The 21,576-nt window shown below is 33.4% G+C and overlaps 1 protein-coding gene across 1 annotated transcript; it reads right to left on the bottom strand.

The window, feature by feature from the left end:
- Window positions 1–308: 308 nt before the first annotated feature.
- Window positions 309–17,856, bottom strand: LOC128546533 (uncharacterized). Its single transcript, XM_053517196.1, has 19 exons — window positions 17,651–17,856; window positions 15,961–16,099; window positions 15,180–15,402; window positions 14,242–14,801; window positions 13,821–13,929; window positions 13,151–13,374; window positions 12,621–12,741; window positions 11,094–11,279; window positions 10,691–10,727; window positions 10,135–10,407; window positions 9,310–9,360; window positions 8,875–9,041; window positions 7,389–7,566; window positions 6,996–7,115; window positions 5,157–5,311; window positions 4,189–4,311; window positions 3,811–3,925; window positions 3,524–3,617; window positions 309–1,996 (listed from the first exon to the last, which is right to left on the bottom strand). Exons 1-19 carry the CDS (start codon window positions 17,844–17,846, stop codon window positions 1,864–1,866), a joined length of 3,204 nt encoding a protein of 1,067 aa, XP_053373171.1. The 5' UTR covers window positions 17,847–17,856; the 3' UTR covers window positions 309–1,863.
- Between the last annotated feature and the right edge of the window lie 3,720 nt (window positions 17,857–21,576).

Genomic DNA, 21,576 nt, shown 5'->3' with positions numbered 1-21,576 from the left:
GCATGTTTGTTTTTGCTCTTCGAACTGTAAAAAGAAACGAAAAGGAACTTTGCTCTTCACAAAGCTTTCATAAAATACATTATTATAAAACGTATTTTGAAAAAGAAAACAACAAAAAAAAAAAAAACAATATTACAACAGAAGTCAAAACAGTTTACTGGAAATAGAAACTTTCTCGGTTCTGACTTCTCCTTCCTCTGAATGTTCGAATAACATATCGTTTTCGTAAAATTTTCAAACGACAATTTCAGTATGGAAGGACACGAAATACATAATATAGCTAATCCTAATGATATAACAACTCAGTACAATATTTACAAATTTATTTACAACCAAAAGAAACGACGATACAGATCCGAATTTGCATATGAATAGAAGGAAATGGAAAAATGAAAAGAAACTCGTAAACATAAGAGTGCCATGATGACCCTGGATCGCTCACTTGGGTTATATGAGCTACATGTTTTAAATGTCCTAAACTGATGCTAAAATATTAAGAAAGTAGGTCTGCAGGTCACATTCATGGTGGTCACTGAAAATCAGTTTTAGGATCGGTGCATAAAAACTGTACATATCACCAGTAATTTTAAGACTGTATCTTAAAAAACAAGAAAGTTGGTCAGTAGGTCACATTTATGGTCACCGAAAGTCAGTGTTAAGATTGGTGTGCAAAATTGTATATATCATCCGAATTTCAATGCGATATCTTGAAAAAAACAACAAGAAAGTAAGTCAGTAGGTCACATTTATGGTCACCGAAAGTCAGTGTTAAGATTGGTGTGCAAAATTGTATATATCATCCGAATTTCAATGCGATATCTTGAAAAAAAAACAAGAAAGTAAGTCAGTAGGTCACATTCATGGTCACTGAAAGTCAGTTTTAAGATCGGTGTGCAAAACTGTGCAAAACTGTACATCAAGGCTGTATTTAAAAAAAAAAACAACAATAAAGTAGGCCAGTAGGTCATATTTTGGAGTGCAAAACTGTACATGTCATCCAAGGGTGTATCTTAAAAAACACAAGAAAGTAGGTCAGTAGATCACATTCCTGGTCACTGAAAGTCAGGTTTAAGACCGGTGTGCAAAACTGTACATGTCATTCAAATTTCAAGGCTCTATCTTACAAGACAAGAAAGTAGGTCAGTAGGTCAAGGTCACAGTCGGGTTACCCCTTAACTAGGGACCCACGGGACAGGGCCATTTTTCACCCCATGGTAATCATTTGAACACTCTTGGTAGAGGACCAAAAGGCAATGCTACATACCAAATATCAAAGGTCTAGGTCTTGTGGTTTAAGACAAGATTATTTCCTATACAAGTCTATATTAAATATGTGACCCCCTAGGTGGGCCATATTTGACCCTAGGGAAATAATTTGAACAATCCTCGTAGAGGACCTCTAGATGATGCTACATATAAAATAACAATGCCCTAGGACTTGTGGTTTAAGACAAGAAGATTTACAAAGGTTTTCCCTAAATAAGTCTATATGGACCATGTGACCCCCAGGGCGGGTCCATATTTGAGCCCTAGGTCCTGTGGTTTAGGACAAGGAAATTTTGGAAGTGTTCCCTATATAAGTGTAAACCATATAGACAAACTTCAGGTACACAAGTGTTACATTACAAATACTTTTTTATACAAATATGTTCAAAATGATTCATTATAACTGTCCGAAACACTGTTAGTTTCAATACGTAATTTTACACATCATTTAAATCAAGTGATTCTACTAAAATAGTTACAAAACACGTAGTAAGAGGAACCTAGTCATGCATTATTCACAAAACAGTAAGTTGATTTCCTTTCGTTGATTTACTCTATTGTTGTAGTCACTACTTTAAGTCTACATAGATCGTTTGTCTACTTTCTGTAGTAATAGTAATCGTCAGTGGGTGCTGCCACGAATATCTCATCCAGTGTATTCCTTATCTCTTTGAAGCTAGGTCTCTTCTTCGGATCTTCCGACCAAGCCTGCTTCATAACACCGTACCATCTGGAATATAAACGTATTATTATATACGTACTTTCAATATCCTTGTACTTACAACAGAGCTTAATTACGTGCAAATTAAAGAGGTTTTTTTATTATAACGTTACTTGAATACGTGTTGAAGCGTGTCAGTTACGTAAGTGTGAATGGGCATTTCATAAAAATATTTTTAGTTTGCATTGGATATAGATGCGCTCTTTCGTTCCTAAAATCAAATCCGGTCCTTGCTGTCGTACATTATCCTCTCTGTATTAATGACTTTGTCGGTATATAAAAAAGAGTAAGCACTAATATTATTATTACATTAATCAGATACCTTCATTAAACAATTTTGTATGATAATAATACGAACATCCCAGGATATTAACGTTACTAGGTGATATTCACAGCCGGTAAGCTGAGGTAAATATCACCGAAGCCGATAAGTCAGGATGAATATTATTACCTTAGTCTGATCCATATACTTATATATTTAGCTTTGTTTTACCTCCCACCAGGTTGAGTAGTGTAACGTGGTTGCCCTCTATATTTCTGTAGAGGGTCAGTGGGTGACCCTACATGAGAATTGCAATTCAAAACGGCGGAAATTTGCACTTTCGATATAAAAATGACGATAAAGTAAAATGGGAGGCTAATCAAATCAATTATAGGGTTTGTTACTGACACTCTACGGAAATATGTAGGGTCAGTATGCTTTATAGAGGGCGAGGCGAAGCCCTCTTTAAAGCATACTGACCCTACATATTGCCGTAGAGGGTCAGTAACAAACCCATTAATTAATAATATTATATTACAGTAAGTACTATATTTCATGACTGCACTGGTATTAGAAATGAAAAAAGAAAGAAATCAAATGCCTAAATATTAATCATATCATACATGCCATAACAGTTATTTCAATTACGAATAAATCTATATTAAGTATATTACGTGTTTTAGATTGTTTAAAAGAAAAAAAAAGTCATGTTTACATATATTGTTCTTCTAAAAAGCCCGAATGGTACTAGAAATGGAAAAAATTCAAATGCCTAGATATTTGTTATATTCCTGTTCATGCCATAGAGTATAATTCCATGTCAAATAAATATACATTAAGTATAACACGTGGGTTTGTTGCAAGATATCACTTTTTGCGGTGAATATCACTTTCTGTGGACCTCCGTGTGACCAGTACCGACTAATGAGACAAGCAGAATCTACGAATCATAAAATGATATTTTATATTCACTAGGCACATGTAGTAAATAGCGAAAACGCAAACACAATATCGTAGTGAAGAGTGTTACTTGTAAACTTCTTCAAGTTGAAACAGAATGTATATATAAACAGTACACATGAAATATTGTGTAGAAGTATATCTGTATATCTACTGTTACAGAAGAACAGAAAAAGAATGATGACAACATGGAAAATTGTGTTTTTAGAAGCTGACTTGTAAACTATAAAACCGAGATAAAACTATTATTTTTTAATGTATACATGAAGACTGCCAAATATGTATTGTTATATTCTAGGTAATGTTGCACTCACTTGTCATCACATTGTTCAGGCTTTGGAAGTCTATAGCCACCTTTTAATTTTGCTGGGAGTTCACGACCTCTCATACTACCATATGGACTTTCACCTGAAAAACATTTTGTATATTGCGGTAAATTGTCTACATATACCAAGTAGAATACTCTTTTGCAAAGTGCATCTGAACTTTATTTAAAACTTATTTAAGGCTGTTCCATTTTCTTTTTGCTTAGATCAAATATCTTGTAATCAAGTATGAGTCATAGTATTAATAGATATAAACAAGCACGTGTTAGCTATACCGAAAGAGAATATTTCCCATAGCACAACACCAAATGACCATACGTCACTCTTTTCTGTGGCACCAGCTGTAGACTTCAGACACTCAGGTGCCATCCACTTCAAAGGAATCCTTTCCTGTTAAGATGTAAAAACTTCTATATGAGTAAACAACGCCGAAATATGATGAATATAATTCTGCATACATGAATATATGCGCAATGACAATAAGAGCCAACAAACGTTTTAAAATAAATGTTGACTGGTAAGCTTGTTTTCCGTTGACGGTAATTCTAAGATTATTGACCCTCAAACTTAATTTATGTTAATTAGTTTACAGTTAGCTGAAGGGTTACAGAAAATGAAATACTGTTGACCACATCGTTAAACAACTAATTTACCCGTTTCTTTGCGTTTCCATCGTCACCCTTCTTTTCGTCTGGTTGGGGACCGAATCCAGTGATCTTCGGTGTAAGATCAGAATCAAGCAGAACATTGCGGGCAGCTAGGCGGCGGTGAACAATCTGCAGCAATAAAAGTTAGTTCAAGAAGAAATGTCTACAGTGCTATATCATAAGTGGGCATTCCACATATACCAATGTCACAATTGTAGCTAAAATGCTACTGTGTGAAAACACGCGTTACTATTTGCAAATATTTCAAATCAAATAAAGGAATACTTAATGCAGGCTTGTGTCAATAAAGCTTATATAGACCATTACTATACATACTTCGAAAACAATAAGCAAATGAATGATCATGTAGCACACAGATCAAATTTCGTTTGTAACAAGGAATATGGTTTATAGCTCATACTGGTGTTGAAGTCCGCCTGTGTAGCTGAATAGGAAGAGCGCAGATCTACGGATCGCGGGTCGTGAGTTCGATCCCCGGACTGGACGTATTTCCTCGGTGAGGATTTGATAAAGGACCTCGCGTCTGTTTCATTCGTCCTCCACCTTTGATTCATGCAGGGACGTTGGCAGTTACTTGCGGAGAACAGGTTTGTAGTGGTACACTGGTCAGGTTAACTGTCCGTCGTTACATAATTAGAATACTGTTGAAAAACATTTTTTGTTTGTTTATTTTGGGTTTAACGCCGTTTTATGAACAGTGTTTCAGTCATGTAACGGCGAGGAGTAAACCTAACCAGTGTTCCTGGATTCTGTATTAGTACAAACCGGTTATCCGCAAGTAACTGCCAACTTCCCCACATGAATCAGAGATGGAGGACTAATGATTCCAGACACAATGTCGTTTATCAAATAGTTGTAAAACCCAACACAAACAAACAAACATTTTGGTTTTAGATTGACATCAACAACTAAACAAGACATATTAAGATTTATAAAAACTGATTTGAATATACCTTCCTTTGAGCAAGATAATCCATCCCACGTGCCACTCCGAGTCCAAATCTGAGTTGCTGCTCTAGTGTCTCAACAGTAAGACTATTCTTCATAGTCTCCAGGTAGTCACGCATTTGTCCATTCGCACAATATTCGTAGATTATAAATGGTCCAACTTGAGAAGAAAATTATTTTGTTAACCACATTGCTTCATTAATATTACACAAATTCTATGATGGAAATGGTGTACATTTGTAAGTTTATATTAGAGGAGTGACCCATATGAACATTGTTTTTGATTAAAAATAAGAGGTTTATTAGAAAAACATATCATAGACAATTCGTGTATGCTTCTGTTTCCAGCAAAAACTATAAAAAGATCTTTTGGAAGCATAAAGCGCCAACAAGAAGATATGAAATAAGGCACTGCCTCAATTGGGAATCAGCCCGACTTTAACTTATCCCATAAGATCTGAAAAGAACTGTCTAATGACAGCATCGTTTCCGTATTATTTTAAAGGAACAGTTTGTGTTTATTTTCGAATAAAAACAACACTCTCATATTTGTACCTTGGACAAGACGTTGCGGTTTGGACATGTTATGTCGATGCTTATTATGCACTAGGAAAAAGCAATTTTTTCCACAAAATCCGAAGTCAGACGCATTGTGTATGTCCCAGAAGGACACATTTTACACTTTGATAGTATATATCTCACTCGGTATATCGCATGTTACCGTAGAGGGATCAATGCCGAGTTTCGTCGAGAAGCTACGAGAATCGGTAGGATCAATTTTCTATTATGTATGCCCATAAGAATGGGAATAAGAAGCTGTGTGTTTACTTTACAATACATATCTTTCTTATACACAGATAGTAATGCAAAATTATTGTTTGCATGTTTCAGTGAAAAAATTCGAAGATACTTTTCATTTAATGGCTTTATTTTGTACGAAAGACATGTCGCCAATATTATATTGATGACGTCAACATATTACGTTAGAATATCAAAATTCGTGTCGTTCAAGATATTTCCTATGTATACAATACAGAATTACTTTCAGTTATTTCATTTCCTGTTTAAAACCAGTCAATCACAAGACATTAAGTTATGACGAATTTTGATGCGAAGCGAAGGTGTTTCTTTTTTTTAATCAGAAATGTAGATTAAATTACCATGGGGAAATTCTTCTGTTTCCCCCTTCAGGTAGACACGAATTAAGCGGATGAAATATAAACTACCGACATTTAAGACTTCACAGCTAAATTGAATGTATATATTTTCCGAAGAAATTATGTTCAATTCTGTCATTTACTCTGTACCGCAAGTCCAGTTCTATGAAATCTTATTACAAGTCTTAATATCAAATAACAAAAGACACTCAACGAGACATTTACTCAAGACTCATCTCTTCTTTTTGCCAGAAATTATTGGCACATTAATGCAATGAGGTCGATTTGTACTTCTCTGTCTTAAAATCGAGTTAAGAATTGCCCTGAATCATTCAAACTCTTATCGCCGTCAGCGATTATCTGTAAATTACTCTCAAACGTTTGCCGATTTTATCTACTGTCTCGCACGTACCCCATTCTGGAACTTTTAATAGAACATGTCCCGTTTCTAGTTATATCTATAACTGCGCCACTGGAAAAACGATGGATAATTATGCGCAGAAACATGAAATATATGTAGAGATGAGTAAAACATTACCATTAGGTGAAATACAGTAGTTCTTGTTTTAACAGCATATAGACTCTTTATTTAAAAACACTTGTACTACAATCCAACTTCAGTAGAGTTCTGTTGTATTACGAATGTGTATCCTTGGGACAGTAATAGAAACATTAATGAGAACTTACTGTCGGTTTCAGAGACGACTGCACCAATGAAGCGAAGCACATTTTCATTCTGTCCAACTTCAATGGAATTAAAGTTAATCTTCGCCTTCATCAGAAACTTATCTTGTTCAGCGTGATTCTCTTTAAAAATAAAACAAAATGTAGATAAATGATTAAGTGCTCAAAATACTGAAGCTTTATTTATTCGCATGATGTATGTCATATAAAATGGTAACATTGGATTGTATGTTTACCCGCTGTTCGCACATGTAGTTCAAAACTCCAACACAGCGGGCTTTTTCCATTTTTTTCTTCAGATGCAAAACATATTCGAGCGCATTATTTGAACGACTTTATAATCATATATATAATCAATATAAAATAATGATAGTAATGCTAAACGACTTTACTCACGTTTCAGAGTTTTTGCGACTACTGTCGTGTTTGTTGATCTTAATTTGGCATGATAGATATCGGCAAAATTGCCAGATTTCAGTAAACGCTCAAAAATGACGTCATCTCGTCCCATTTGCCAGTTTTGAATGTCTTTGAAATCCATCTCCCCATACATATACAATGATTCTGCATTACTCTGAAATAAAATAATTTGAAGACTTAATTGTTCTTTGGAAGCATAGAAAACAACAAACTGAATAACTGCAGACTCGATTAAAATAGTATGTTCATAGGAGGTAATGAAACGTTCATTACCATCGCCAATTCTAGCATCTTAAGCGGAACGTCTAGTATAAATTTGTACAAGGGTACAGCCTGTTGGTGCCAACACCCATGGCCGTTTCACTGATCTACTGGTGGCAAAGACGTATTAATATTATACATTTTTCAAATTTATAATTTTTTAAATGATCAAGAAAAATTGACCTTACCAAAAATATAAATAAAATGCCATTTCCTAATTTAAGAACAAAGTGAAATCTGGTTCTTTCTCTAAACACGTGTACACAATTTAAAGTTATAACTCCAATTGAATGCAAGAAGAATGGACCTTTAAACACAAACGCATACACAACAAAAAACAACATCATATATAATTTCTTTAGTAAAACAAACTCATGAAAAATGTGCAATAGTTCTGGATCTACAAACATTATTACTGATAAAATACAAATACAAAGTACTGAATCTTTACAGTTCTCGAGAAAAAAAGACCGGAATAATTTTTTTTAATCAACCAAGGCGTACATAAAGTTTCATAATTCTGCCTAAATGAAGTGAAAATTATAGTTCTGTGTCTACTTGCTCATGTAATGATAATAGATAAGTTTATCATGTGCTTTTCTGTATATTATCGAAATATAAGAGTCAAATACATTTTCACCGGTGAGAAACTATAAAATGGCTAATTTCAGTTAAAACATGAAATAAAAAGAAAATTTGTTTGTTTCACATTTAAGATCAACGTATTTTTCACTCATGAAACTACATTTCACATGTTCAATCGTGGTCATGCAACTGGTGAAAACATTGCATCTGCTGTTCACTCTGGAAAGATATTTCAGTGTAACACTGAAGCAAATAAATATCCTCTATGTCATAAGTTGAAAAGCTGTATTTAAGAATAAGGTGGACCTTAGCAAAATGCTGCCAACTCCGGCAATGAAGATAAAATGACGACAAAACCCCGTGCATTATTTAAACACTGGCGAGCTAAAACAGAACATTAAATCTACTTTATGACTAGACACATTAATAACATTGATTTCAGAAATTACAATAACAATAGAATAAAGATTGGCTTAAGGCCGACTTTATGAATAATAGAATTCAGGTAATTTTAGATGAATATAGAGTAAAAAGTAAGAATTCTAGGTTCACTCTCAGATCAAAAGCTAATGGCTTTACCATGTAATGTGATAAACATAGTAGAAATGATTCTTACGTTCCCTGTTACATAGTCATTATTTCTTGCCCTTGCCCTAACTCCAGCCACAGATTTGCGATATTTTACGGACACCGCTCTTAACCCTCTTTGAACGGGCTTCATATGACCTCTCCTTAATAGTACTACAAATATTGCGATGAGTAAACCGATTATCACCAAAACACCTGTGGTAGAATATGATTGAAATAGATTGTAGAATAAGCAGTAATTATAGACATTGTATCAACGTTTTAAATAAGTGACCAAACGTAATATATATTAATTGATCATTAAAGGCTAAACGAATTGAAATTCAATATATTCTAAATCATAATATTGTAAGTATTCAAGCTAACTTGTCTGCAATAAAAAGTATCTGAAAATATTGTACAAAAATGATTCACATGTTTTCATAACCGTTTTCATGATCATTTATGGAGTTAGAGAACTCACTGGCAATAATTCCAGCTATGACACCGCCTGAGAGATAGTTTTCCTTTGGAGCTGCAATTAAAGAAACACTTTGAAGTAATCAGAAACCTTACTATTATAAAACTATTTTAAAAAAATAAATCATTTACTACACATTTAATCATTGTATTGAAATAAAACAACTTTGTTATAATGACTACAGCCTGCCTAAACATGTAAATCTCCGTGAATATTATCTCTGAAATGCTAATGGTTCTGCACCAAGTGGGGTCATTTTTATACAGAAATGTATACCATAATCTTAATTCCTCATCATAATATCTTCAAAATGCGTATGATATAATCTGCATGTTAGGCATGTTTGGTAGTCTTCAAAAGTATTAACAAAGTGCAACTTTCTTTTTCAAAATACCGTTGACAAGTAGTTTTTTACTTATGTGTTACAGTCATAACTTCAAAACATTCTTGCCAATCGGTCTATTTTATTACGAAACTCTTTCCAAACACGTGTATTCTTTTATTAATGACATTGTAAAAATGCTGCTGTCAAAATTCTGTGTGGTTTTAAATGTTTGGTATAATTAAGCGAAAACCACATTTGTCATTAACGCTGATGTGTATTTTTTCTTATGCAGGACTTACATTTATATTACTTCTGAAAATCTGACGCAGTAGTCCTTTCGCACAATACAGAGACTATATATTGTATGTAAAGCGCATCTGAACGTGTATGTTACAGAAAGTGACCTTTATAAATTTGATATGATAATAATAAAAGTAATAATTATAATAATAATTATGATAATAATGATAATATTCGACTAAGTATAAATATTATACATTTACCGGTTTTAAATGTATAAGGTAGTGCAGCCAATTCTGTGCCCTTGTATCCAAGTTTCAGTGAAATACTGTACTCTTTATCCGGTTCAAGTCCAACCAGATCAATTGAGGTTCCTTCGTTATAAACCTTTACAACTCTAACGCTTCCATCCGAATTCATCAAGATCACATCAATATCAGCTCGTCCGTAGCAAGATGCGGTTTTAGGCAAATCCCAAACAAGCCGTACGCCTGAAGCAAGATTCTTTTCCACTCGAATATTTGTCGGACCAGAATCTGGAAACGAAATCGTATTAAGCACCATTATTTCGACAAATACAGCGTATAATTACGTTTGAAAATAAAATGAAAGTTGAATTAGAGAATACATGAAAGAATCATAGTGCTTAGCGAAATAAATAGGTATCGATTTTAGCGGAACTCCAATTGCCGTAAAGTACTTTTGTAGGTTTTACTATTAATATTCTGACAGGTTTGATACCTCAAGCCGTATAAAACTTGTTATAGCGTCTTATCCTGCACTAATATAATGAAATGAGAATGGTATATCTGAACTTACATTCCTCCAGACCATTTAAATCTGTTAATCTGTTTATCTGAAATAAAGTGAATGAATGGACTGTTAATGAAAATCGTAAAATCTTTAAATGAGTGTGTATACTTACTTGAATCAATAACACAAACATGCATTGATACAGGTGCAAGAAGAAATAAACAAATCCAATACTTTACCAGTGTCCACACTCACTGAAAAAAGTAAAAGACTAACAATTTGATTAAATCAGAATGGAAAAATGTGTATCACTAGCAGTGTAATTATTTGAAGTTGTAACACAATTAAGGGTAAAACCTTGAATACAGCCAAACATATTATCCAACCCCATCACTTTAATGCAGAAAAAGGTCCAGACATGCATGCTTATATGAAAACAAACATAAATAGTTTTAATATAAGACCTTACATTTACTGAGAATTCCTGATGAAGAAGGGCCTGGTTATAGACTTTTACGTCGATTCTTGCAGATTTATTCAAGTCTTCCTTTGGCACGAGAAACCAGCAATTATCAATATCCAGCGTCTGAGGTACCAGAAAACAGGTTTCCAATACACAGTGACAAGAGGGGTCAGAGCTGCAAACTACAGATGCCTGTAATAGTTAGATGATATTTTTTTACTACGTAAACAAATATATCAATCTCATGTCTAATGACATTAGGCATAGATAGTAGTATACACATTTTACTTACAGACATTAAGGGAACTAAGCCACATATTTTAGGCGAAAAAAAACATCATACTCTCAGAAGTCCATAAAAATGAGTACTCGGAAAGTGACTAGTGATATAAACTAATTGACATAATATTTTTGCAAGACATTCTTATGATTAATAAAAAATATTGACCGTAAAGAGTGTAATACACCGTTGCAACGCCACAAAATTTATATTTTCTTGAATTTTACCAATATCCAACTTATATTTTAACCCACTTATCTTTTTTTCAGAGTCATAACTATATACATTCTATGTCAAACTGCGGAAATGAACATATTGAAAAGTTTCACCCAAAGTGTGATCGAGTAGCTTTAAATATTTTGTAAACGTTCCTGTAAACTTTTAAGGAATAATAAACTCATCAGCGAATATTAGTATAAACACTGTATAAGCTCTAAAAACTGAATATTCCAAAATTGATTTTTGCCGTGTGGCGGCTGTAAAAAGTCTCCCCGTACTTAGATTCAGTGTTATTATAGTTTCTGGTCCTTTAGGATCGTGGAGTCCATTCACTATATGTGTACAGTAATAAAGTTCCGCTTCCAAAGGATGTTTTTGCAGACTTTATTATTACTAAGTCTTATTAAATTGAAACTGTATTAAGATATTTTTGGTTTATTTTTTCACTCAAGTTTTGAGTCGTTTTAATGGTATCCTATCAGTGACTCAAGATTTGAAACGTATCATGTTCAGGCAAGTCGACATAAGAAACTTTCACATTGCCATATGATTGAACTCACGACCATTTGATGCATAGTCTTGTTACCTTCAAGAGAAGCTTTCTGCCCATCCACTATATTTGTAATATTACAAGTCCAATGAATTTCTTTGAATTATAGTTATAAAAAGCAGTATGGAAAAAACAATTTGATTTGCCAAGTTATATTCATGGTTGCTAAAATACAGTATAAATCAATTTTGCATCATTTTAAGTCACAGTATAAGACAGATCAGCATAAACTACATTAGTACCTAGCTGTGTATAGTTCCTTATGCAAGCCTGACATTGCTTCTGTAGACTTTTCGTGTAAGAAACAGAGAATTTATTCTGACGAAATCTAAATAAATTCCCATACTTAAATCACACAATTTTGACAGTAGCATTTCTACAATGTCATTATTAAAATGAGCAATTTTGTTTCTTGTTTTAGAATCAGGAATGCTTTTGTATAGGCTTATGATACAACTCGGTTATCTTAAACAGTTTCTCCTACATTATTTCTATAATTAGCTGGAGTGGTTCCACTTCCTTGTTCAGCGGTACGATTTTCTACAAATAGCGCGTAGTCTATCCGATGTACACCACTATCGTCATCTGATGCCTTAAACGTTATTCTGTAGAAGAAAAACAAGTTAGAGATTACTATTAAAATATGATAGTTATTGATATATCCACGAGAAAAATTGCTACACCTATCCACAGACAATATAACTGTCAAAATGCTTTAAGGTTTTGCTTTAAATAAAAAAAAATGTTTTAAAGTCTATAACAATTTGGAAACTTACGTTATTAAGTGTTCCCATTAAGTTTTATACTAGTAGGCTGCATTTAAGTACGTAGAATCAGAAAATTACGATGCAGCTATAGAAAATGTATGTCCTTCTTTCTTCCATATATTCTCATAAAAGTCTACGCATAATTGTATATGGTGTTAAGAATTTGATCATAATTGTTTGGCCATACGTGCTCTTTTACCGTTACTGAAATCCGAAAGGTTAGAAATTGGTGTGTTGTATGGTCTACCTTGATGTGTGCGTGTATGTTCCGTTTACAATATTTTCTTCTAGGTTTTCGCCAGCTACCCTAGGTTGTGTGTTATCAATGTGCACTTCTGTGTAATCTGCTAAAGTATGATTCATGATGTCAGTAGCTCGTACCCAAAGTCGTATATGACTTCCATCGTCTAGTGTTTCTATCATTTCATAATTTTCCGTCAAATCATGAGGTATCCATCCTGTCTTTGGGACCTTTTTAAAAAACGAGTATTTAACGTGTTAATTTATTTGCCAAATATTAGGTGTTCATTTTGTACACTCACGTTCGTAAAAAGTAAAGATTCTTAAAGTTATCGACTGCTAATTACAATGTACTTGCTAAAGAAGTCCTACATGTAATTGAGAATTTCAAAGCCTACTGAAAAGAAAGCTTTTTTTTCTTCAAACAATAAATGGCTGCATAACTATGCAATTGTATGAATGAAATGCAGCACGCACTGATTATTGGCGAACAACTGCACATAACACAAATTTATATATCCAGAAGGAATAGCAAAGTCTTAAGTACATGCTTAAATTTACCTCAAAAATCTTACTTTAGACAAAAAATTGACCTTGTCAATTGTGGCATTCAAATCAAGGAGCCAGATTTTAGCTATCATATATGTAATCTTTATCGAACAAAAATTATACGATACCTCCCTATCGTCTCCGAGGACTCGATTGATTTCAAATTTGACAATACCACGTTTGTTTGGAATAGCATTGCGAGTTCTCGCTCCCTCATTATCCGTAAGGTTAACATACCTGTTTATGAATTTTAAACTAACATGTAAGCATGCTTAGATGTAATTCAAAAGCAGTATCTTCTATCCGTCAAGATAAAACCTACTGTTATTATTTAGACAGTAGCTCTTGATTCCATTTATAACAAAACAACATGTATTCATTTACAAGACTGACAAGAATCTAATAATTTGTTTAAAGACTGTATAAAGGTAACTATGCAAAAATTCAACCGATACAAATCTTCTATTTTCCTACTTCAATTTCTAGTCAGAATTCAAAGAATGTAGTTTAATTGATAAATGCGTCCCTAAACACATGAGCAGTACTTACTTTTTACTTCTAAGAATACCATCATCTTGCAGATCTGCAAATTGTGTGGGGTATTTAAGAACCCTGTTTAACAACTTTTCATCGTCATATATCTCGTTGATGAAGTGTTTTTCCCAGTTCAATACGATACGGGTTTTTGTTCCATTTTTAGAGGTCTGCCACATGTAACCAGTTTCCGGTATTGCACTGGTAATGTGCATACCACCATCACCTAATGACATCTCTGACACCTTCATAGGCTTATCCGAAATAAAGCCGGGTTTCGTCAGTGTTATCATTGAATCATTGTCATATAGAACCAGTCGCCGAGCAATTTTTGAATTGTTCGCCTTGTCGGATGCTTGCAGGAGAATTGAATACATTCCAGTTTGTGGAGGGTAATATGTTGGAAAATTTATAGATGATGTTTTATTCGTCTTAAATGAATATATAGGTTTTAATGGCTCAAGTTCTGTAAGGTAGCCATTAATATTTGGTTCCAGCTTAAAGATCTCAAGGTAGTAGTAAGCAATTCCGGACAACTTGTCCGACCAGCCATCCCAACGAAGTTGAATCGGATTCTAAAAGCAAGTACATGACTTCTTGTCGTAAGATGAAATGTTTTACAGTGATGCATTCATGACATTTAAAGCGATTTGTGTACATATTATTCACAAATTATCAGCCATGCTTATGTGCCCGGAGGAATATGGAGATTTTAAAAATGTGTTTAAATCATTATCTACCTATAAATACATTAAAAAGCCTTGAAAGATTAGAATAAATAACAAACAAGATTCAAATCAGAGTGTTCTCTGGAGGTATGGAAATCTTGCATTACACATCACGCTCTCTTTCATCGGCTGTAGTATGAAAGGATAGTCAAAGAATATCGGATAGACCTATTATTTGAAAGAAATCATTCAATCAAAGTACAGTTTATTCAAAATTTAACGTACCTTTGTTATGTCCTCTCCAACATCGATCGGTTTTTCTCCGTTATTACATTTAGTTTGGGAATAAGGCTCAGAACAATGAATCGGTGCTATGAAATCAAACTTGAACTGAATAGTTTTGCTAGTGGTTTGTCCGTTGTATATCTGCCTTGAGTAATCCCTACCTGTATCCCTGTCATATAACTGCCGGTATCCCCCGCTCTTAGTAGAATATGTCACGGTAAAGCTTTATATAATGAAAACGTTAGTTGTTCAATTAAAGCAGTGATCGTAAAGATTTATAAATATACTATAATAATTCATTCAATTTGTTTAGCTTTGAAAGATTACAGTATTATAATTATTTCTTTTTTTTGTCACCTCCCTAGAAGATGATCTTGAAAGGTTTCTTTCTCAATAACAGATTTTTCTAGTTGATAAAGTTTATTAGAGCACCAATCCTTTTACAACAAATGTACTGTACATATTCTTAAACATATTCGTTATTCATCAAATGTGGCAAGTTAGGTTTTATTGAAAACTGTTAAAAAAACATCATATGCACCTTGACAAAATGTCAGTGGACTACTGCGCAAAAAAATATCTGTTAAAATAATATCATTCAATTTGAAAGTTGTAAAGTAGGTAGCGATATAATGTTGAAAGTTAAAGTTAAATACTAATTTGAAGCCAATATGCATATATAAATGTATTACCAAACAAGACAGAATTATAGCATAGTTATATTTATGAATGTATAGTTGTGATAAGAACCAACATTGAATTGCCCTCGTGAATAACTTACAAGTCGTCATGTTCAATATTAATCTTGTAATTTTCTTCAGTTTTGTTACATGGGACAGTAGTTATCGCTGGAGATCTGTCGGATATTTCGTTGCAAGTGTAGGTCATATTGAAAGCAACATGCCGTCGGTTGTTATCGTCTGAAATATTCAGAAAAATCATTTTCTTCTAGTCCTTCATATCTCAAGTATTATAATAGTCCCTATAGTCAGAGTTGCAGTGCTTACTTTCTTTTCACATACTGACCAATTTCTAGGAGTTATAACGTATAAATAAATAAACAGATTTGACACGAAAACGAAATGTATTAAGTTTTTGCGTTAAAAGGAACTGATAATGCATGTACTATTTCCTGACAACACAACCTATTAGCATGAATAGGAAGTAGTATTGTTCTGTTAAGGCATCGCCACAGTCACAACTCATATTTTCAGGCCGAGTATTTTTCTCTTGAAAATTATACTAAAGCCTTAACAGTTGGTCAAATAATCATCAACATAGAAGCATATGATGATTAATTTTATAGTACATACGCCGCTTGAAAAATGTTTGAGTCGCGTTTAGACCGAAAGTTTACCCCAAAATACTGAAATCTTACGCGCAGTCAAACTCAATTTATAACACATATTACAAAGACAATTTTTTAAGTACAATATGTATACTACAAACTCTTATGGATTTTTCGCCGAAATTGTTCCTGGTTAGTGCATTAGACACAAAAAGACAACCACGTGTAAATTTAATGTAAAATGTTGTTTGTACATGCATTGATGACCACAGCTAGTAAACCAGTACATTCAACTCGACACTATGCTAACTATATTGATTTATATAGGGAGATAACATAGATTTCACTAAACAGTCGACCTATATTATTACCTGTTTATATATACGTGTAAATGTGTGGACAGATAAAACTAATTGGATTAATGGATGCTGTTTCAAATTGAACTTTTGTGTATAATTCAGTAACCATGTAAAATTTAAAAATGATTACCTAAGACTTTGTTCTTCACGGTCTGTTTTACAATTGGCTGTAATTATTTTTTGTGTATTGAATATATAGTGAGTTTCACTGCGGTAAAATTGTAACATTTTGTCGTTTTGGCTAGAGACAAATATCGAATAAAGGCATGATACAGGAAGTTAACTGCACATCCGTTTACTTGCATATGTTCTCATAGATATTTAGAACATAATTATGGAAATATTACGGACTTTATTGTTACCACTTAGTCATCTTTTATTTCTATGAAATTTTGCATGTAAAAGTTTGAGTAAAATGGCCGCCACTGTGGCGATGCCTTAATATTAAGAAAACTCTTAACTTTTGTCAAACGTTTATCTTTGACTTGTGTTAAATCGCTCGTTATTTAACTGATGCAAAAACCCTTGATGCTACTGATATAAGCTATTACAGTCAAGTTGTTTGTCTTACTTTTGTTTTATGTAAGAAACAGTCTCGGTTACAATGTTGTGGCATTATCTTTTGAAAAATCCATAGTGATATTTTTCTTGTCACAGACAGCACGTTTTTAGTTGAAACAAGTATATGTGCATAGATCTAATTATAATATTTTGTACTGTCTTGCTCATCACAGTGTTATATTTTGTTTATGTGGATCAATTATATTTATTTATGTAAAAAGACCTTACATTTAATACATAAGAACTGATTCAGATCTACCTACCAGGCCTGGGAAATTTTGTATGCTTTACATGTATTCCACTGTAAACTATCCCAAAGGCGTGTCGAGAAACATAAGACGGTGCTGGTGGCAAGTTAGGTATTGGTGGGTATTTAGATTTCATAGAAAAATTTGCATAGTTAAATAATTGCTGATTACACCAAACTGTATCGATTCCATTACCATCTGAACAAGGCATGCTGAAAAAAAATAGTATACTATTATGTTTATGATATGATCTTGGTTCCAGTCCTTTGAGAAAAGTGTCAGTTTAGAAATGATCGTGAAATAAATGAAACGAAACATGGACTATACGCTAAAAAATTAGCTGTTATAAAACTTTAAGACAAAATAAAAATTTTCAACTAGAAGCGTTTCATGCTTAATGCTTAATTCAGTGTATCTTGGAACATAATAGCGTTATGCTGTGCATTTATAATGCGTCATAAAAGAGTTTTCAGTTTCTTCAAATGAACACTATATGAGTTATATAACAGCGTTCAACCCTAACATATCAATAGGACTACACTTTCTAATTATACTAGAAACCACCTTAACCAGATCTACGACGGTAATGATATGATACTTTTATTTTCTTCCAAGAATGCTATTGCACCAAAACGTACCGAAAGTAACTTCACAAGATATAAAAGAAAATATGCTTGAGACCCTCTGCACACATTTTTCATTTTACATTTGACACTAACACCGTGACAAAATTTATATCAAAAGTCTTAAATTGTACTAGTTTTGATAGAAAACTAGAAATCAAATGTCAGTAATACCAAGATAACAAAAACGTACTATTGCATGAAAGTTGCTGTTCAATTACGTCATGGTTGCTTTGCATTGTATATATGATATGCTAAGTTATCCTTTAATTTAATATATATATTTTGTGTTTTACGATGTCGTGATTTTTCGTCACCAGTACGTGTAACTAAAAGATTTTCCTGGCAGGAGTTTCTTTAACTTATGCTGTTGTGTAACACTGGAATACTGTGGGAATGAAGTGAAGAGTACGTTTTGGTGCAACATTAACCTGTTTGTTTCTATTTATATATTTTTTCATTTTGTTCACGTGGTTTTTATTGTCTGTGTATTTCACTTTGTCTATAATTTTTGTGTATACATTTCAATGTACGTACCCGTAAGTACACTGCTAAAAGGTCTCGCACAAAGCGGGTTTTTTTTTCAATGAACGTGGCTTTTCCATCGGGATTGTCCTGGTTCGTAGTGAAGAATTTGTGAACCAAGATTTGATAGCGGCATAATTCGTAATATGAAGTACTTAAGTTACACTGACTAAAGACTTGGGTCATATCGACATTTACTAGGTTTATACACACAGCTATATCTATTTGTGGACCTTTGATACTATTTTGCAGACAGTTAGCCCTTTGGTGTAAACATTCTTCGTCCCATAAACACATCGGCAGACGGACACATCCGAATATAAGCAGTTACCATGAAATATCTTCCGTATGTGAATATAGCGTTCAATAGTTTAAGATGTAAGACATGGAAGGAAATTTAATAGTTGCAATATCTTAACGAAACTGATAAACATTTACATAACCGATGCACACTTTAAAATCATCAATCTTATCTGTATAAACAAGGTGCTTTCAGATCCCATACGTGAAATATCATTTAATATCTAATATATTTGTGCAAAACAAGGAAACATAGCGATTAAAGTCATTAAACATCCGGCTCCAAATATTTCCACTATTGGACTTCATTTCATCTTTTCTAAATGCCGTACAGGACATTTAAGTTACATCCTTTAAGGCGTTTTGTACGTTTGGATTTAATTTTCATTAGACCCTGATTTTTCAAAAACTTCACAATATAGTAAGAAAATTCGGCTAATGAAAACATAAGGTCGTTTGCCTGTTTTTCTTTCCTCTTTTTTTGCTAGACTCATAAAGTCTATGGGGAAATTATAGTTTTGAAAACATTTTGAAAACAGAATTTTTTATGATGTGATTTTCGTAAATTTTCTCACAGTTGAAATAAACATAAATTTAGTGAACTAAAATGTATGTATCCGTCTGCTTATTGTTGAAATATTTTCCCATGATTAAAGAGATCCGCATAAATTATTTGGATTTATTTAACGTGTCATATATCTTGATAACATTTCTTTTCTTAAACAAGATAGTAACTTGCCGTTTTCATAAATTTACTCATGGGTTACCGTGAACACATAAAATGATTTTCCGAATGCCGAGTCTGGACTACATTACATTATCTGGATAAATGATGTTATTACATTACTTCAAGTTTAGCGAAAGTTTATTCTTAAAATGAGCATCAAAGTGCACACTTAATTAGAATACAGCACCAAATAAAAACAGTTCATTTTATGCTAACTAATGAAAAACTGTATTCTATCAGTTAAATATTTTCATATCTCATCACTCACACTGTGAAAATATGAAATCTATATTTTCACGCTGTGAGAGATATAGCTCGGCCCTCTCATTATATTGTGTACGAATTTTAAATTATTTTCTTAAAACGGGATGCAAATTGTAGTCGCACTTTGTTCTTTATACTATATTTCTCGATTCAAATTATTTTACTTAAACAGAATTTCATACCGTTATGCAGCAAAAAAGTAAAACAAAATGGAACTTTATGTTGCATGCGTCTTTATAACGTCACAGCACGTCTGACGTCATGTCTGTTTACGCGCGTCTGTTTCCCGCGCTGAGATTAAAATAGTTGCAAAATGCACATCTCCTTGGTACAGACGCCAGCCGGCATGTTTCGCAGCAGTCCACAGAGCCTCTTTTACCTCAGAGACCAAGGAGAGATAAGAAATCACCAGTAAGATATGGAGAATGGATTTATCCCATAAATGCAAATGTTGATATTCTCCCACAACAGGGTGAAGTTTATTTTGTGTAACAGGGGAGAATGTCACGGGTTCAATTTTCAGTGCAAATTGTGTAATTGAAAATTTATTTTTCAGATGTCTTAGTTTGTAGTACTGATCTTTAAATAATTAAGTTTCAGACTAACTACATGTTTTGTTTCAGTGGAATTTGCATTTCTTCTGATTATTCATTTTCAGACATCTAAGAGGAATGTGTACATGTAACACAAGAGCAGGTGTAACCAAGTTAAAGATTGTGAATTGTTTATAGTGTTGCACATAATTCAATTTATGTAGCAATTATCATCTTGTTTTAACCTTGCAATGGTCAGAACCAACGCACGTGCCACCATTTCCACACGGGTTGTTGCATGTTGTTGATACATGGTTTTGTGGAAGATGCAACTTTGTTTTTTGTTGTTGTTTTTGTTGTTGTTGTTTTTATTGTTGTTGTTGTTTCTTTTTTTATAAACTTTACTGTATATATAAAGGACATTAACAGAAATGTAACCATGGTATTAAACTGGACTCTATTAGTTACATTGACTGACTACTGAAAAGCAACACTCGTGTGTTTCCCGTTTAACTAAGAGGTCAGATCTGGTTCTTCATAGGGAGAACAGCTTTACATGTATCGGCGTTAGAACCGGGCAGTTAAAAGGTCAAGACTATTTAAACGCAAATAGCTAAGTTAAGTTAGCTGGATGGCTTGTTTGTAATTAATTGTTCTCTCTCTTTGTTCTGGGGAAATTCTCTCGCTCTGTTCCTATGGTCAAATTACTCAGTGTCAGTACTAAAAACTAGAAGAGTTAAATTTTGGCATTTGACTGGCTGCATTTTTACGCAAAGAGCCAAAGAACATATTATTATTATTATTATTTTATCAGTTTTACATAGCACCCTTTTAATGATAAACCTATTCAAAGGCGCATTTTAATACATAGCGCAAACACAGCCACACAGAGCGCGACATTTATCCGCATCTTGTACAGACACAGAGCAATCTGTCCAGAGGTAGAGAGTGAGCTGAAGCTCCCAGAAC

This window comes from Mercenaria mercenaria, chromosome 11 (assembly GCF_021730395.1).
Source record: "Mercenaria mercenaria strain notata chromosome 11, MADL_Memer_1, whole genome shotgun sequence".
Lineage (NCBI taxonomy): Eukaryota > Metazoa > Mollusca > Bivalvia > Venerida > Veneridae > Mercenaria > Mercenaria mercenaria.
Note: the sequence above shows the minus strand (reverse complement) of the source record. Positions and strands in the feature narration are given on the sequence as shown.